This window comes from Esox lucius, chromosome 19 (genome assembly GCF_011004845.1).
Source record: "Esox lucius isolate fEsoLuc1 chromosome 19, fEsoLuc1.pri, whole genome shotgun sequence".
Classification (NCBI taxonomy): Eukaryota; Metazoa; Chordata; class Actinopteri; order Esociformes; family Esocidae; genus Esox; species Esox lucius.
The window spans coordinates 22,935,587-22,956,065 of record NC_047587.1 but is presented as its reverse complement, the minus strand read 5'-3'; the positions used below and the strand labels follow the sequence as shown (position 1 = coordinate 22,956,065).

Below are 20,479 nucleotides of genomic sequence, written 5' to 3'. Positions count from 1 at the left end.
TGATTGAAGTGTAAAGCCACCTTGATGAAATTCATGCTCACAGTCAGATGTTATTCAGTCAGATGATGATTTATAACATCTTTTGTACCTCTGTCATATCATGTTTGCCTTCACAGCCCTTTGACCTGATTTCTTTTGATAGCCAAACTGAGTCAATATAACAACTGCTGTAAATGTAATGATTCAGCGTTCTGCTTCTTTAGACCTGGGCAAAGATTGTTGCTTCAACGTCATTGATTAAGCCTAGATTAATTAAGCCTGAAAGGCTGGACCATCACTTTAATACAAAGGTAATTACATTTGAACTGTAAGCGACACTGTCATTTCAACAAGAAAAGAAGTGCTAGGGATCAAGGATTACTGTATCAGCAGAGCATACCCCTGCCTTAGTCTATAATGGCATATGGGGCTCTGAAAAATCAAGGGACTCTGTGGGTGTGTTTCTGTTGCCAGGGAGCATGATTTTCTCTAATTAGGCTAGGGTTTAAACAGCGTGTGAGGCAATTAGAGACCAAATGTCACACACTCATGCTGTAATTTACTCAAAAAAGCCTGTTGAGATGGCATCAGCTTTCCAATTCTGTGAGATTCCCCACCCTCAGATATACAGAATGTCAACTGTGACTCAGTCAGAGAAATTGCACAAAACCCTGCTTATGTAAGGGTTTGTGGAGCACCTGCTATACTATGCAGGTTTTGGTCTGAAATCAAATAAAAATACACTTTATACAGTAATGAGTGCAAGATACTGGAGAGAGGGAAACAAGAACAGAGAAAAGTATAGACAGATCCTTGATAAAAACCTACTCCAGAGTGCACAGGACTTCTGACAGGAGTCCTGAGCAAGAGTGGCTTTGGGACGTCTGTGAATGTTGTTGATTGACCCAGCCAGTGCCCGTACTAGAACCTGTGCAAACATCTTTGGAGAGACCTGAAAATTTTGGTTCTCCATCCAACAGGTGGTCGATTTTCACTGTTATGCTGATGACACACATATTTTATTTTAGTTATATATTTCAATGAAGCATGGAGTAGCCCCAAAATTAGCTACATTGGAAGCATGCGTTTCAGATATTAGGAAGTGGATGACAGAGAATCTCTTGCTCTTAAACTCAAGGAAAACAGAAATGCTCATTTTAGGACCCAAGAAACAAAGAGCATTGTTAGTAGATCTCACTGTGAACCTCGACGGCTGCATGGTCGTATCCCAAAAAACTGTAAAAAACCTTGGCGTTACCCTTGACCCTGACCTCTCCTTTGATTAACATGTAAAATATGTCTCAAGAGTTGCTTATTTTCATCTTCGAAACACTGCAAAAATTAGAAAATTTCTATCAAAAACTGATGCAGAAAAATTCATCCATGCTTTCGTTACTTCTAGACTAGATTACTGCAATGCTCTTCTCTCTGGTTATCCAGACAAATTAATAAATAAACTTTAGTGCAGCACACGGCTTTCGTCGCCACTGGGATGCCCTCCCTCCAATGCCTTTCGGGGGAAGAGTCACTGGCTTGTTGTTGTCTATTGCGCACTTTTGCAATTGGGCTGTACGCTGCTGGCAATACTCGGCCCTCATTCAGGGGGGTTGCGGTTGGTGGGTGTCCCTTTGGTTGATGCCTGGCAATATGGGTGGATTGATTTACTGCCTGTTGGGCCCTGTCCGGGGCCTCCCCCGGGCAGGGCCACAGTGTCGCCGGACCCCCCCGTCTCAGTTCCAAAGTGTTACGCTGCTATACTATTGTGCTGGGGGATATGAGGAATGCACTTTCTAACTTTTCTCAGTCTCCTCCAGTTTTAAACTTTAGGAGGACATGAGGTCCTGGTCCACACCTGCAGAGTACCTTGTTTGGGGGGCCCGTTGCTGTCCCTGTCCTTGTCCACCTGGTCATACTGTTGACCTAGTCTAAAATCAAATAGACTCTGGATTTAGCCCAGAGAAATGTATTAATTATTCCAATTGGACTCTTAATATCTCACCTGGCACAACCAGAAGAGGACTGGTCACCCCTCTGAGCCTGGGTCCTCTCAAGGTTTCTTCCAAAAATGTCGGCCTTCTTAGGGAGTTTTTCTTAGCCACTGAAATTCAACACTACTGTTGTTTGCTCCTTGGGGTTAAAGGCTGGGTGTCTCTGTAAGGCACTTTGTGACAACAGCTGTTGTAAAAAGGGCTTTATAAATACATTTGATTGATTGATTGAACCTGACATAGCTTGAAAGGATCTGCAGAGAATAATAGGAGACATTTGGCTGTAATCACTTAATTCCACCCCTTTAATTCCATCCCAACTTAATTACGTGCAACCTCGTTTCTGAATAGTTTGCGACGCTGTGTAACAGAGAAATAATAACAGAATGCTGAGGTGTAAATCATTTAAACCCAATATTCAACAGAAAAAAGTACAAAGACAACATATCAAATGATGAAACTGAAATGTTTTATTGTTCTTTGAAATAGTATGGCCACTTTGAATTTGCAGCCAACACGTTTCAAAAGGAGCAACAGGGGCAATGAAAGACTTGTGTAATACAGCAAAATAATCTCACAACTAATTAGGTCAATTGGCAACAGGTCAGTAACATGATTGGGTATAAAAAGAGAATTCCATAGAGAATGAATCTTTCAGAAGTAAAGGTGGGGAGGGTTCGCAATTTGACACGAGCCACATACCTAAATACCATTGCATAGCAAGACTTGAATGCATGATTTACTATAAATATTTTAAATGTACCCTTATTGAGACCAGTGATATGTTCATTAAATGATTACAGACTTGTAATGACTTTGTTGATAGGCAGTGCCCAACATAAGAACTGGGAGAGTAAAGTCTGTAAACAACAAAGCATACAAACATGATTTAAAGAACAAATATGAGGCAAAAGTACAGACTGTCACCCTTTATTTCTGGATGTTTCAACTAGGTATATTTTACCAACCAAGAATAGCAGCATATTCTGAGTTCAACCCTCCCATTTCATACGAGCATAAGTATTGGGACAATTCAAATTAAAACAAATATAAGGAACATAAAAGCTTGTATTCATTTCATATCCCTTGCATGCAACACTAAAGTGTTTGTATTATCCTTTGAGATGCTTTGCCAAGCCTTTACTGTAGCCATTTTGAGCGGTTGCTTGTTGAGGTGGTATGCTTTGAATCCTCTGTAGTATCTCAAAACGTTTGCCTTCCCATTTTGAAAGGTTCACCCTGGTCTCATCACTACATTCTTTTTAAGTTTAGGTTTCTGTCCACTTTATGTGGATCATTGTTTGTGTGTGCTGTGTGACATTGCGGTTCTCGGTTGGTGGTGCACTTTTGTTTTTAGTAGTGATGGAAAAATCAAGGCTTTCTGAAGCATTCAAGGCTTTTGTCCAAATGGGCTGAAAAACGGTTCATTGTCTCGAGGCTTTTGAACTCAATATACAGTGGCGCCACCTACTGGTCAGGAATAAATATCACATGTTTAATGTTAGTAAAGATGTATTTTCCACAGTAGCCTACAGGACTTCATAGTGCGGTGGTTAGATGTGCGCTTTGCAAAGGGGAATTAGGAGTGTAGCGATATACCGGTAGGGGTGTGCTCTGCATGTCCCTGTTGCCGTTTCACCGCTTTTCCTTCCTTGGACCACTTTTGATGAACACCCCACAAGGGCTGCAGTTTGGGCGATGCACTGACCGAGTCATCTAGTTCTTTAAAAGACCGCTTGAGTTCTCAACATTGCTGAGTTGATTAAAGACAACCTTTCAATGATCTTGGCTATAAAAGGGTTATTTGAAACAGGTCTATATTTGTTCAATATAGATGCATCCAGTGTTTTCTTTTTTAATCAAGGCTTAATGGCAGCTGTTTTTAGTGACATTGGGAAAATGCCTGATTGAAGAGAGTCATTAACTATTTGCTGCAGATCCATTGTTATATTTAAAACTTTGCTGACAAACGGGGTCTCAAACTTGATTAGAGCATCGAGGACCTAGGACTCGAGATTTAGTGACTTGACTATAACTTATTTCTAGTTCGATTTTGGATCAATGTGTTGGTGCCCTGACCAATTAAACCTCTTAAAGCTTTTCAAGTTTTTCAGAAGAAATAGTGCATAAACAGGGCCCAGCTCAATTCAAAGATGGGTGGTACTTTCTGTTCATTTTAGAATTAATTCATATCTTTCTGAAAAATTGCATGTGAAAATGCTTTTACAGACTACCTATTAGTACTGTTAAATTAGGCAATTTATTGCATTGTCCAGTAGGTTTTCTGTTTATTCCTGATAATCAAAACTACAGGGCTAGAGGAAATAAGAGGCAGTGAGTTTTCAAATTGGCACATGACATGTTTACATCTTTCCCTATTAATAAAGACAAACACTCCAAGTGATTTAATAGATTCCGTATATAACCAGTGCTTACAGTGTACAGGTGAATGACTAACTTATGAATTAAAAATGCTTGTAAGCGGAAGCTCAGCATCCCCAAGAATACAGATTATTTTCAAAGTAGAAATGCTGTTGACAACTTTAAATCTCAGGGACCGTTGACATAGGTCCTTCTCAAAGATGGCATCAAAGAAGAAGTCCTCATTAAAGACAGGGTTATGCCTCTCCCTGATGACTGTGCTGCGCTGCTTCTGGGACTTTCCAGGCACCAGGGAAAGGCTGACACTGCAGTTGATCCTTTTAGGGTCCACCGTCCAGGTGTAAAGGCCCTCAACATTGATGAGTCGCACCCGCAGTCTCCGATTTTCAGGACTGTATTCTGTGGCGAGTCGCAGGGTGCCGTCCTTCCCAATAGGGACCACGCTCTCCGCCATCACCCTTTCCCTGTGGAGAACCAAGTCTATAGGGAATATTGAGGCAGAAACCAGACAGAAGCTTGGTGAAAAGCCCCCTGATGTCCACCCAATGACATTCCGGCTGTGATCATGTATGCCGTCGGTCAACAGCGAGTTGTTTCTGGACACCGCAGTCTTCCGTATGTTTCTGGGGAGAAGCCTTTTATAATTGAATGTTTTCAACAGGGCAGACTCAGGTGGGGACCTCCTCAGGCATGGGGAAGTGAACGGGGAGAACTCAGTTGATTTGGTGTCACTGTCTAGGTTGCTCTTTCTGTGAAGGATATAACCTCTGGGGCTGAGGGTGTGGAGACTAAATGAGCAAGGGGAGGAAGATGGGAAGGTAAACGGGGAGACCCTGGAGCAAGTGTAGGACCTGCTCCTGGGAAGCAGAAGTGGTATACCACAGGAGCCTGGATCAGTGTGGAACAGAGACTCTTTCCTCCTGGTATGTGGACTCTCCAGCAGGGTACAGAAGCCATAGCAGGTATGGGCTTTGGCAATGTGGTGCAGGGAGAGTGCTGCCTGACTGTTAGGGTCTGCATTGGTAGTCTCATCACTACAGTTATGGCCCACGTGAACAGTCTCCACCTGGATGATGTGTGGGCTAATAGTGAACTCTTCTGCTGAGGCTTCACTTTTGGGGCTCCCCCTCTTTTGCTCACACAGGGATACTTTGATGATGGGGGCCTTGCAACTCGACGCTGTACCCTTCACCTCCCGGAAAGATGTGATCTTAGGTGGGACAGAAAACTCTGGGATAATGTCTGGGGTTATAATGTTAGGACATAGGGAAAGTCTCTGATGTTTTCCAGTTTTCTCTCTAAACATGTCTTCGATCCAGAAGCTATAAGTTGATTCTCTCCACAGACAGACTGATGTTCACCACCCACATGATCCCGACAGGGCTTGAAAACATTAGATTGCACAAATCAAAAAAAGGCAATAAAAATAACATTAGGAGAAAAAAATAAACCTTATATTTAAAACACTGAAAAAGGGGTAATGATGATGTAGTAAAGCTTACCTTTGGTGAACGAGATGTGAGTAAATCCAACACTTGCCTTACCGATGGACTTGGGAAATAACCATGGTAGTCATAAATGTCCTCAACGCGATGTCTAAGACCCTTCACCAGTAGCAGGCTCAGGCTCAACTGACAGAGGGTTCCACGCTGTTTTAATATCTATGTGTGATGGGGAGGAGACTAAAAAAACATTCACACACCCTGCAGGGCTCTGACAGTTCTCTCCCTCTCCCCCTGTTCCCATGGAGACACTCAAGTTACAACAGAACGCTGCGTGCAGCGGGGGAAAGGTCAGACAGATAAGCTAACAGAACTACTTAAAAAGTGTACATTTGTTTTATTTTAGGGTGTTTGGTTTTCCATTTATGAAGATAAGAGGGGGAACGTAACCTTGGTGTGTTCACACAAATACTGTAGATGTTGGAGAGGTTTTAAAGCAAAATGTCTTTCAAACAAATGCCATAGGTTAGGTTGTGCTTATTTTGTTATAGAAAGGGTGATAAGTACATTTTAAAATAATATTTGTTTGTGAAAAGTGTGTGTGTGTGTGTGTGTGTGTGTGTGTGTGTGGATGTGTGTGTGTGTGTGTGGGTGTGTATATTTTTTTAGATACATACATCGTACATAGTTTATTTTTCTCATCCAAATCTCAAAGTAGTCCATACAATGTGTTTTTACGGTAATGAAAAATTTAGTAAATGCTTCTTTGCCAAAGAGAACTTCATACATGACTTTTAGATGTCTGTGGTGGATTCAGCATACTGTATCAGAGGTTGTCTCGTCAGCCTTTCCTTATGCAATGCAAGTAGGCAGACCTAGATCTATTGAGGTGGGGATCCTTGGAAGTAAGGGACAGCGCCCTTGGTTTAATCAGGGAGACGTTTAAACATACATGTGAAAATGATCATGCAGATCAGTACAAACATTAAAAGAAATTTGAAATTGGCACTCCACATGAAAACGGTTGTCAAGCCCAGCCCTACTTCTTCGATTACTTTCTATGAGCTTTGGTACACTTCAATGCACACATGGTGGGCTGAAGGGAAGGGGACCATTTGGTTTTAGCCTATATAAGAGGCAGTCAGTTAACACACTGCCTATGTGTTAATACACTGTAGCCAACAGATGGCAGTATCTAGCTATGTAGAAAACAACATTGGCCAAGTTGAGAAACTTTGGTATGTTATTGCCGGCTGTTGTCTTTTCACCATGGATTAAGTTATTATCAAGTTTCAAACAATCCTACACCCCCTACCATAAAGCACTTTATGCATCCCCTCACTGATTAATGTTGGTCCATAAAAACTCTACCTGGCCTATATAAGGGGATATATATATTACAATATAACTGATACATTAACTTTGATATGTTGAAGAGACAATACAATGTATCTTATAGAGGGAGTGGTGTAAAAGATCACACATGACTGTCTGTTTTGACTAGATACTGACAGTTTCAGCCACCCAAAACCTCTGCCTTTAAAAACCTCCAGCTGTTAAATTTTAAACTGGTTGTATTGTGTACTTATAGTATATTTTTGGGCAGTGCAATTTGTTTCATGCATAGTTCACCAGAAGGAGCTCGGAATGTTTTTTGTGTGCCAAACAACACATTAGTATGTCACAGTGTGTATTGAAGGGTTATGTTATATTGATTGCACATTTGTGTGTGGTCGCAGTTGTCCGTATTTGATAGAGGATGTCTTTCAGTGATGTGCAGATTATATCTGCAGATGTACTGATGAATGTCCAAAGTGTCAAAATGTTTTCCATAATCTGAAAGACTACATTCCTACAGTACTCTGACCCAGTCCCGCCCCATACCCGGGCAAAATGAATTATTGGTTTTCACATACAGCTAACTTACTTTATGCAGCACAATGGTTTATCAAGACCCAGGTTGGATTAACACTTTTTCTGAAGTAATCTTATAAGTTTGTTTTGCACCATACAGGCTAACAAAGAGAATTTGAAAGAAACTGGGAGCTCAAAATACTCAAAGAGGATCAACTAGTTACCAATGTCTTGGTGAAACACATTGAAATATGGCTTTAAAAATGTATTTAAATTTCCTACCTGCATTTGGGTCACAGAAATTATATTGACCAAATTACCCAAGATTTACTTCTCGTTCAGATATATCCTTCTCTTTTAGATATCTTTCAGATCAATCGGATAGCCCTATCAGCGGCATTTCAAGCTAATTGTTGAGTGAGTTTACTGTAAATTCATAACACTGTTACACTCACCTCTTCTAAATGGGCAATTGAACTGAGATCAATTTACAATCCGAGTGACACGGTACCAGTGAAACCGATTAGCAACGTGTTGTTACTAATCTTTCAATAATAACTACAGTCTCAATGCCCTTTGGAGAACCAGGACTTGATTAATTTCCACGGGAACTCAGCCCTTGCTTTGCAGCATTGCCTTGCAGAGGCAGTTGTTGAGTGTTTTGCGTGATGTATGCATTGGATTTATTCAACATTAACGTGTTGGCCATGCCCCCCATTTACATACTTCCCCCACTGTTTGGGGGAAACGGACATGTTCTTTGCTTAGGTTACACATTGTCATTCAGAGCAATTTGGAAGAAAAAGTAACTATTTTCACTACTAAATCTATTTATATTTATCATATTTGTCAGAAAATATCCAGAAACGATTTAACCGGTCATCTGCTTCACAAGACATTCATTCCTTGACAATGTTCCAACCATTGGAGCTATACAAAAGGAACAAACTGGATAACCCCATCTGCAACATTTCCACCTAATTGTGGAGTACGGCACAGATAGAGACAGTTATTTATTTTTTTACAAACAATAGGCATAATTAACGTTCGTAAAGGAGCACAATATAGTTGGCATGTACAGTGGATATAAAAAGTCTACACACCCCTTTTAAAATGCCAGGTTCTTGTGATGTAAAAGAATGAGACAAAGATAAACCTTTTTCACCTTTAATGTGACCTGTACCGTGATCAGTTCAATTGAAAAACAATCTGAAATCTTTGAGGGCGAAATAAATTAAATAAAAACCTCACAACAACATGGTTGCATAAGTGTGCACACCCTTATAAATTAATACTTTGTTGAAACACCTTTTGATTTTATTACAGCACTCTTGTCTTTATGGGTAGGAGTCTATTAGCATGGCACATTTTGACATGGCAATATTTGCCCACACCTTTTTTTTGCTCCAAATCTCCTGTGCATAGCCCTCTTCAGATCACCCCACAGATGTTCAATTGGATTCTGGTCTGGGCTCTGGCTGGGCCATTCCAAAACGTAAATCTTCTTCTGGTAAAGCCATGCTTTTGTGGATTTGTATGTGTGCTTTGGGTCGTTGATGTGCTGAAAGGTGAACTTCCTCTTCATCTTCAGCTTTCTTATCGGACGCCTGAAGGTTTTGTGCCAAAATTGCCTGGTATTTGGAACTGTTCATAATACCCTCCACCCTGACTAAGGCCCTGGTTCCTGCTGAAGAAAAACAGCCCCAAAGTATGATGCTGCCACCACGATGCTTCACTGTGGGTATGGTGTTTTTTGGGTGATGTGCAGTGTTGTTTTTGCATCAAACATACCTTTTGGAATTATGGCCAAAAAGTTCAACCTTGGTTTCATCAGACCATAAAACATTTTCCCACATGCTTTTGGGGGACTTGATGTTTGTTTTTGAAAACTTCAGCCGGGCTTGGGTGTTTTTCTTTGTAAGAAAAGGCTTCCGTCTTGCCACACTACCTCACAGCCCATTCATACATAGGAGATTGTTGTCACATGTAGCACACAGCCAGTACTTGCCATAAATTCCTGCAGTTCCTTTAATGTCGCTGTAGGCCTCTTGGAAGCCTCCCTGACCAGTTTTCTTCTCATCTTTTCATAGATTTTGTCTCTGTTGTGCCATATTTTCTCTACTTGATGATGACTTTCTTCACTGTGTTCCATGGTTTATTTAATACTTTGGAAATTATTTGTACCTGTCTCCTGACTGATATCTTTCAACAATGAGATCCCTCTGATGCTTTGGAAGCTCTCAGCAGACCATGGCTTTTGCTCTGAGATGCAACTAAGAAAATGTCAGGAAATTCCTACTAGAACATTTTCAAGAATTTTATTTGTAAATATTCAGAGTCACTTTTAATGATGGCAGGTGTTTAATGACTTCTATTTAAAATGTGATTGGTTAATTCTGAACACAGCCACATCCCCAGTTATAAGAGGGTGTGCACACTTATGCAACCAGGTAATTGTAAGGTTTTTATTGTTAATTTTTCCCCCTCGAAAATGTTAGTTTGTTTTTCAATTGAATTGTTCACATTATATGTCACATTAAAAGTGGAAAAAGATCTGAAATTATTTATCTTTGTCTCATTCTTTTGCATCACAAAAGCCTGACATTTTAACAGGGGTGTGTAGACTTTTTATATCCATTGTATACACAAAATGAATAATTAAATTAAATGATTAAATAATGTCTAGAGGTCCACATATAAGTCATAAGTTTCCTATTAATTGTCAAAGATATATGGCAGAAGATTTAAAGTAATGGTTTAGTACATTTTGAAAAACAACAAAAACTGTTTGAGTATTAATATACTTACATTTATGAATATACATTTCCCCAAGATTATATAAATTTTCATGACAATTTCTATCTTCTTATCTTCCATTATTATACCAAAAGTTATATTATCTCTTGGAAAATGCATAATTAGAAATATTTTTGTATCTGACCAATCATACATAGCACAAAAGGTATTACTGTATATACAGTAGAAGAACAGATGATCTGTTGTTTCAACATCCGTATTGCAGAAAATACAGTTACTATGATAAAGATTAAATCTACATCTAAGAAATTCACATGAGGGATATATATATATATATATATACACTGAACAAAAATATAAAAGCAACACTTTTGCTTTTGCCCCCATTTATCATGAGCTGAACTCAAAAATTTAACTTTTTATAAGTACACAAAAGTCTTATTTCTCTCAAATATTGTTCACAAATCTGTCTAAATCTGTGTTATTGAGCACTTCTCCTTTGCTGAGATAATCCACCTCACTGGTGTGGCATATCGAGATGCTGATTAGACAGCATGATTATTGCACAGGTGTGCCTTAGGTTGGCCACAATTAAATGCCACTCTAAAATGTGCAGTTTCACTGTATTGGGGGGGCCTGGGGGGGGGGGGGGGGCTGGGGGGGGGGTCCGAAAACCAGTCAGTATCTGGTGTGACCACCATTTGCCTCACGCATTGCAAAACATCTCCTTCACATAGAGTTGATCAAGTTGTTGATTGTGGCCTGTGGAATGTTGGTCCACTCCTCTTCAATGGCTGTGCGAACTTGCTGGATATTGGCAGGACCTGGAACAAGCTGTCGTATACGCCGATCCAGAGCATCCCTAACATGCTGCATGGGTTACATGTCTGGTGAGTATGCTGGCCATGCAAGAAATTTGATGTTTTCAGCTTCCAGGAATTGTGTAAAGATCGTTGCAACATGTGGCCGTGCATTATCATGCTGCAACATGAGGAGATGGTTGTGGATGAATGGCACAACAATTGGCCTCAGGATCTCGTCACAGTATCTCTGTGCATTCAAAATGCCATCAATAAAATGCACCTGTCCATACTATAACACCACCGCCACCATGGGCCACTCGATCCACAACATTGACATCAACAAACCGCTCACCCATACGACGCCAAAAGACTGCCATCTGCCCTGTACAGTGAAAATCAGGATTCATCCATGAAGAGAACACCTCTCCAAAGAGCCAGACGCCATCGAATGTGAGCATTTGCCCACTCAAATCGGCTACGACGACAAACTGCAGTCAGGTCGAGACCTCATTGAGGACGAAGAGCATGCAGATTAGCTTCCCTGAGACTTTGTTGCAACATTTATTTTTCTCCCTAATTAAATTGACTTCATCCAGTCTATTGGCTTTATTTGCCTGTTTTCCAAATAAATATATACGTTTCTGAACCTATATTTCACATATTCTTATTTACTGCTATATGAAATTACTTTGTTATTCCCGACAACCTCTGAAATTATAGCATTATAATGCAAGTGATGTGCATAACATTTCCAATAACCTTTGTTCCCGAGGATAAACAATAGGGGGCATCAATGTCAAACCAATGATAAAATGATCAGAGTTTAACCAGAAATCTATCCTAGATTTACTGTACACGTCAGGTCCAATTCTGTGGGGCTTACCACACGCCACGGATCCATCAGAGAATGCGAATTACAGAGGTCAGATAGAGATGTATTATAATGGTGACTATCAAATCTAGAGGGTGAATGCTTTAGCTAATCATACTGAATCGTCTAACACACCATATTAAAATCTCCCCCTAAAACAATATTTTCAGTCAGGTATCTTTTTTTGTATCCTTAATAATGTCACTGATTTCAAAAATCAAACCCCTATTCTGATTCATATTATGAACTGGTATACATTCACTAATATGACAAATGAGTCGTCTATAGAAAATACACACATTATCCAGTGTCCCTCCCCTCCCCACCAAAGATGTTTTCAGTTTCCCTGGGCAATTATTAAAAAGAATAGCTGCACCTGAATTCAATCAAATCATTAAAGAACAAGCAAGCCCAAAGCTAGTAAACAATCACCAATTATTGCAGTAGCTGGCTTTAAGCTAAACAATTAGCTGCTGCTTCAAGAAAATAAAGTTAAGGCAGCGTCCCACCTGAACATACAAAACAATATCCTTCCTTATAAAAGAAGCATTTTAAAACATGAACATACAAAAACATACAAAAAGAATTCAAAAAACATACAAAAATATTATCCTTCCTTTTAAAATAAGCATTTTAAAACATTAGTTGATACCAAACTGCACCAAAAACTAAGCATGTAGCTTTGTGGTTAATGTGTATGAATGCTTTGTCCATTATATAGCCTGTGGCACCAGATAGTATGCGTATTGACCTGTTGCTCTCGCCTGCCTGACTTCTGGCCATAGCCATGCACGTGCTTCTTTGTTGGCTACAGACAGATCCTCTATGTTTATGTTAAGATCTTCAAAAATCGATAAATTCTTTGTCAGTTGCGAGTATTTATCCCTGTAGTGTCTCATGGAAAACTGCATGATCACTTGACGACTACTTCCCTCCTTTTTCCCAAGCTGATGCTCTGTATCCATCTTCTTGGCCCACTTAGGAGCAATTTTAGCCAGAATTAGTGTGATCCTTTTGTGGGTGTTTTTGTTTTCTTCATTCAATCCTCAAAGACAGAGGTTCCAAAGCCATTTATAGTGTTCATTCTCCATCACTTTTTTTTCAAATCTACAAACTATTTAATTCTGAAAAGTTATTTTTCTAATCATGCGACCTTAGATTTGCTTTGCTTGATTTCTTTAGCATTGAATTCCACAGTATTAATTACCTCTGGATTCATGATTCTGATTGATTCAGTTGTGAGCCAAAATCCTGCACCATTATATTAAGATTGTTCATTGCAGCAAGTATGGTATTTGGATACTTCGGCAACATCTTTTAGTTTCTTGCTTGGAACAGGAATTCTGGTTGGAGAAGGTCTTACTTTTTGAGAAGGTCTTACATTTTGGTGGACTGTACTTTTTGAGGAGGCTGAAGTAGGCCCGTCTGTCCTCCAAGATTCTTGTGAACTTTTACTTACACACAATCTTACTGCACAATCGAGAGCATTCTGACTAACTGTGCCACAGTGTGGTTTAGCGGTTGCTCCGTAGCCGACTGGAAGGTCCTGCAACAGGTGATGAAAACCGCCCAGCACATCATTGGTGCCCAGCTCCCAGCCATCGTAGACCTCCAGCGCAAGCGGTGTCTGCACAGGGTGCACGGCATCATCAGGGACCCTTTACATACAAGCCACAAACTGTTTGCCCTCCTACCATCAGGCAGGCGGTACAGGTCTCTTCGTTCCTGCACCAGCAGGCTCAGGAACAGTTTCTTTCCATCTGCTGTAACCCTGCTGATCCCTAAACACCCCCGCCCCCATGCTTCTCAGGAACCTTGTTGCACTACTCACTTTGTACTACAAGACTCTGACATTGCCTTGCAAAGTCTTATAAGGTAGTTTTCAGTTGTTACATGTATGTGTCTACCGTGGGAACCTCCCTGCTGCTATCTCAGCTTATGCTATCTTACTCCAATTTGCCTCAATTGCACATTTAGAATGCCTTTTAGAATTTTCATGTGTACCCACACAATTATTTATCCCACGTAACACTATAATACACTATAATTCCTAATACTTGTACACTTATCTCAATTAACTGTGTGTCGGATACAGCGTATAGTCATGAGATCGCATTGGCTCCATGGAAAGAGTTGAGGGATTTGGCATGGCAGAGCATTTTTTTTTTTTTTACACAGACCAAAAAAAAATAAGGCCAGGTGTATACTTCTTTAAATATTCAAACAGACAGTGACACAAATAAACTTCAAGAAAGTATTGTAATGTTAAAAGTCAGGACAAACAAACAGAGCTTTTGGGAATACGTGCGCTCAGTTCGCCATCTTGTCGGAAGTTGGGTAGATTGCGCACCTGATGTGTAAATCTGAAGGTTGTCATTTCCACAACCCAGAGGAGAGGAAGCCTAGTGGCCGGCAATGGAAGAATATGGAGTAAGACTGGGATGACATTCTGATTTTCTCATACGAAACATCTGATCTCAATACTGTTTTCTGTTGGGTCGAAATTGTTATGATTTGTTCTGAAATTGGCACCCTTTGTCTTAGTTCAAAAAATGAAAGGAATGCAGGGCAAATGTTGTTATTACACAAGCGCACTTGCACAGTTTGCGTTTCCTAATAGAAACATGCTAGAGTGAAGGATAAATGAGGTATATTGTTGTTTTAATATTTACCACTATTTATAAAATATATTTTGCTTTTAATTAACATTGTGTGGAGATGGGGGGGGGGGGGGGTCACTGTAGTTGCCGTTTTCATATTTTTTTTTATTAATTGAGAGAGGTCTCAAATATCACATTAATTTGTCCCCTGTGATATTACAATAGGAATATGTATGGGCTGTGCTTTTTGAACAGGCAAAGACTACAGAAACTCTATGGTCAAAGATATAGGCTGGATGGATGTCTTTATGGAGTCCGAGTGTGTGACGCGCTTTCTTTTGTCTGCGCCCAGAAATCTGTCCATGTTGCCATGTTTTAATCTCTTAGGTCGTTTAGGATCCTCTGAACGAGGAGGGGCTTGGTACGGTGGAAGCAGGACACTGCTGCTGCTTACAGTGAATGGTTGTGTGTGTGAGTGAGCAAGAAACAGAAAGAGAGAGAGCGTGTGTGCGTGTGTGTGTGTGTATGTGTGGGGGTGGGTGTATGTAGGGTACTACATTCAAGTCAGCTCGCCTGCTCCAACGATTGACAGATTTCAGGTAGGATTTCACGTTTTTTTCTTCCAACGTGTTTTTAACACTTACGCTTTAGATTGGTATGTACGCTGCCTGACTGCTGCGTGATATGTTTTTTACGTTATTTGATACGAGCGCTAATGCATTCGAAATAATAAAATTGTATGTTCAGTTGTTCTGTTTTACTTTCGCACTCAGAGATGGGTTTTATGTATATATGTCAGATAATTCAACATGCAACCATTTCTAATTGTATTTAAGTAGGCTATGTCAATTTCATGTTACGTTCGCACAAATTGCACGATGGTTGATTTCACTGCACCTGACATTTCAAACATGTTAACATGGGACGATCCTCTAATTATATCCTGTTTTATTATCGATATAAGCAGCCATCTTATATAGCTATATTTGGACTCGTTTCCTGAACGTTATCATTCTAATAAAAAAAACATTCAGTCCTCTGATGTTGTTTGGATGTACGAACTTGAGTCGCCTTGACCGGTCGTATATTATAATTAAGGTTTGACATCGTGTAGCTTACTGTAGGATACGTTCCATACTAGATGCTGCCATCGTTGTATGGGAAATTTGCCGCCATATTTTAATTGTAGGTTATGTCCGAGACCTATCAATCACACGATCACGTTTGAAAACTATTAAATGAGGCTTGCTGCTTCACCACTACTCCAGCCTACTTTAAAAGCATAATGTAGATGATGAAATGACACTGTAATAAAAGGTAAAACATTTTTTGGGGTGTTTTACCAGATGCAGTCTGTATTTGACCATGTTTGATTGCAGGATGACTACGAGCATCCCATTGTCAACATAAGCATAACAGCTTACCAGCCTATCAGATGTAACCTATGCTTTCAACAACCTTTAACTATAGTGTTGTTAATGTAATTGTAAACAGGGAGACATTTGAGAAAATAAATGTAATATAACGGATACAATTAAACAGACTTTCGAAACGTGTCTGTTGTTGGCTAACTTCTCCACTTACCTATTGTCAAAATATAATAACTACTTAATGAATACTTAAATCAAAAAGCAATGTCTTGGACATTTTTTCTACATTCCTCAGAAATGAATTGATCTTGTTAAGAAACCGCAAAAGACAAAAAAGTAGCCATGCAAACCTCAAGATAATCGGCAGAGTAAATTGGCATTAATTAATTTGTTTCCTACTGAATGAGGCCATCAGTCTTTTTAACCTACAGTCCACATCCTGTACTCCATCTTTGCAAGAGCTGGACATTTCAAGGGTCTTTACATGCATGTCCACAGTACTTAGATGTCCATACCATATGCATTTGGATTATCAGGATGTTTTAAGTATTAAGATTCAATACTGTGATTTCATTGCAAAATATTGTTCACCATATATTATATGTCTCTTCAGGGGAAAGAGAGCGCCACTAGTAAACAGGTTATTTAAAAATAAAGTGGAAAACCAGCTGTGAAATAAATTGTTTCAGTACAGACACAGCAGACTAGTGCAAACTTAATGATTTCCTATTGTCAAAATGATACAATGGAAATATTGTCAGAAATAATGTCCTGATATTCAAATGCATAGATGGTCCCCTCATGCCTAATGTGTGTCATTATCAGAATGAAAATACACAGTGACTTTTCGAGGAGTAAGGATGATTATGTAATGTACTATTTGTACAACATGTTAGTGAAGGCCACGGTCTGTATCTGCAGAGTTCCAGTTTAATGCATCCATATGAACCATCTTAGTGTTAATGCTTGGCCAGTCCATGTTCAGAGCCAGAATGGGACCTCCCATTCTATAGAGCATGTGTGCTACATCAGTCTCTAAAGAGCCTACAGTAGCTGTAATTAATATCTACTTGAATTATATCTTATACATATTGCAAAAGCATTATTGTAAAACTATGATAAGTGTCTCAACATTGTGATTTACACAGCTCAAACCCCAAGGAAAGTAGACAGTGCTTAGTTTTAATAAAGCGTTTACAATTGTCATTTTTCACCCGTAGCATATAAAACCATTACAACCAAACAGATTTACAAACACGTTGCCAGAAATAACTACCTAAAATTCACCCAGCATCCAAACAACTCAGCCTTTTATTTTTTTGTCAACATTAGTAGATCAACTGGTTTCATAATAAACAAGAGAGGTCTGTATGTTTCTGTAACGTGTGTGTGTGTCATGAGAATATATTTTATCAGGCACTCACAACTTGCTTGAGTACCAGTATCTTCAGTTTACATTCCACTAAATGTACTCCCTGACATGCGAGTCTGGCCCTTCTTCAGTCATGAAATATGAACATTCCTTCATTATTGAGCTTGAGAAGAAGAGAGGATTTGATCTTGATTGTATTACTCTCCAATCACAATGATAATGCAGATCTTGGCACTATTCACAGAACTGTTGTATCTGTTTGCTAAGCAAACATTTTTATGAGAATTCTCTAAATAAATAACTCAGAATTCTCTAAATAACTAACTTAATAAATATTGCAATACCTAACACTGAACATCTAAACTTTTTAACAACTTGCCCAACTAACAGGTAATGTTTGCTTTGCCCATGTTTATAATTCAAATTATCTTACTGATGCTCCATATGTTGTCATTGAAAATATCAATGTTATTCCCAGTAATCAATGAGCAACCGTAAATATGTCTAAATGTTGAGATTGCCAAAAGGCCATGGCAATGGGAAGGTGGACCAAGGAGTGGGATGGTAACTAATGAGACCTGTAGTCTCCTCAGAATAACTTAATTTGATCAATACATACTGAAACCGTAAATCCGGTCAGTACAGTACAGTATGGCATGTTTACAGTACCGTATGGCATGTTTACTGTACAGTATGGAATGTTTACAGTACCGTATGGCATGTTTACAGTACAGTATGGCATGTTTACAGTACAGTATGGCATGTTTACAGTACCGTATGGCATGTTTATTACTGGAATATTGTATCAGTTTACCTCTTGTCACCCTCTTCCCAACCGCATCCCTATCTGCAGTAGTTAAAGTAATTACACTTCAGCTGTCATGATAATGGATTGTACATTCATTGCCTTTGCTGGAGTAGAAGTCCCCCATTTTAAGTGTGTAAATGACTAAATATGTAGGATTAGTGTATTTTTTTGAATTACTTTCCATTTTGGCAAATAAAGGCATTTTGTGGCACATGTTTAAAAAAGCAGGCACTAATGACTCTGAGTCTGATTAACTGTGTTACTTACTCTTCATCAGTCACAATCAAAAGGTTTGAACAAATTTAAATAAATGATTCCATTGCCTCAAAATATAAATTATATTTTTGGATGTGTAGGTCAACCATGTGGTGATGGCCATATCATTTGTACATCTGTAAAAAGCAGTCCAAGGACACAGAATGTAGTGAAGAAGGTCACTCAGTCAAGGTTTTATTATAAACAGTAAATCGATCTACTGTACTGTGCAAGTGAATATGACAATCCTAGTTTACAGTTACATAAGACCCATGTTTTCCTGTGATCTGCTAGAATGTGGTTTTCCTCCCAGCTGTTGCTGTTGCTCCGTCACTAGCATAACATTCCTACACGGAATTCCCCAGGATATGTTTAGTCAAAGGGTTGGGAAGTAAGGGGTTTGTAGGATTTTGGAAGTGAAGGATTTAGAGTCATTGGAGATTCAGATTGTTGAACCATATTAATTCATGATGATTAGTGTGTGGGAGTTGGAAACTACAACACACTATGCTATGCTGTGCTGCAGTGGTCCTCATGCTGCATTTGAGTCTTTAGGAAATTCTTCATAACTCTAACAACTTATCCTATTATTTCTTAATCTTATGCTTTGGGTCAACTATATGTACAGTGTTTCTAGTATGGTGCATGGGTTAAGAATGGATTCACAATGTGTACAGTGGCAGTGAAAGGCTTGGGTGTGAAGAGAAGCTGATTTATTTGTTGTCTGTGTGGTTGTTGGGTTGGCTGGTGATTGGATAGGTGTGTGTGTAATCCACGTCTAACATTGTGGAACTATAAGTACTCAGTAAAAGAAGGTAAAATCTAACTTGGAAAAGGGCTACTTCCGGCTTAGGGGTTAAGTTAGGGTACAATTTACACTTAGGGTTAGAGTTAGAATTGGAATTACTTTTAGGTTTATAGACATGACAAGTTTGGTGTTAGGGCTAGGTTCTGTTTAGGCAGCCATAGTAGGTTAATAGATTTAAGGTTAAGGAATAGGGAACATGGATTTCACATTTTCTGATCCTTACAAGGATACATACAGTTGTGCTCATAAGTTTGCATACCCTGGCAGAAATTGTGAAACATTTGGCATTGATTTTGAAAATATGACTGATCATGCAAAACGTATCATGTCTTTTATCTATAGTCATCTTATGAAACCATTTATTTTCACATAGTTGTTTGGCTCCTTTTTAATGGCCCTGATCAAAAGTTTACATACCCTTGAATGTTTGGCCTTGTTACAGACACACAAGGTGACACACACAGGTGAAAATGGCAATTTAAGGTGAATTTCCCACAGATGTGGCTTTTTAAATTGCAATCAGTGTCTGTGTATTAATTGTCAATAAGTTTGTTAGGTCTCAGGTGGACGCACTGAGCAGGCTAGATACTGAGCCATGGGGAGCAGAAAATAACGGTCAAAAGACCTGCATAACAAGGTAATCTTTATAAAGATGGAAAAGGATATAAAAAGATATCTAAAGCCTTTCAAAAGATATCCAAAGCCTACGAAGATCTTCAGTATTGTTCAATCACTTATTAATAAGTGGAACATTTGGGGATCACTTGATACCAAGCCAAGGTCGGGTAGACCAAGAAAGATTTCGGCCAAAACTGCCAGAATAATTTTTCGGGATACAAAGAAAAACCCACAGATAACCTCAGGAGAAATACAGGCTTCTCTGGAAAAAGACGCTGTGTTTGTTTCAAGGAGCACAATGTGACAAAACTTGAACAAAAATGATCTGCATGGTCGAGCTGCCAGAAAGAAGCCTTTACTGCACCAATGTCACAAAAAAGTTACAATATGTTACAATATTAGTTACAATATGCCCAACACCTTGACACGCGTCACAGCTTCTGTCACACTGTAATTTGGAGTGACGAGACCAAAATAGAGCTTTATGGTCACAAGCATAAGAGCTCTGTTTGGAGAGGGTTCAACAAGGCCTATAGTGAACAGAGCTTTAAAGGCTGTGTGTGTTTTTAAAT

At 39.3% G+C, this 20,479-nt stretch overlaps 2 protein-coding genes across 4 annotated transcripts in view; one reads left to right on the top strand and one right to left on the bottom strand.

Annotated features, from left to right (window-relative positions):
* Positions 1 to 2,422: 2,422 nt before the first annotated feature.
* c2cd4a (C2 calcium dependent domain containing 4A) lies at positions 2,423 to 5,983 on the bottom strand. The gene is given in 3 exon segments (XM_020056662.2): positions 2,423 to 5,677; positions 5,679 to 5,757; positions 5,852 to 5,983. Coding segments are annotated over 2 exon segments (1,317 nt in total). The 5' UTR covers positions 5,744 to 5,757; positions 5,852 to 5,983; the 3' UTR covers positions 2,423 to 4,425.
* Positions 5,984 to 15,126: 9,143 nt separating this feature from the next.
* Positions 15,127 to 20,479, top strand: part of tln2b (talin 2b) — a 97,684-nt gene continuing 92,331 nt past the window's right edge. For 2 of the 3 annotated variants that reach the window (XM_010896568.3, XM_010896567.3), the window contains exon 1: positions 15,136 to 15,275. The gene's annotated coding sequence lies outside the window, so the exon portion shown is untranslated. Of the gene's footprint in view, positions 15,276 to 20,479 lie in introns of all 3 variants that reach the window. The other variant, XM_020040425.2, reaches the window with a different exon arrangement.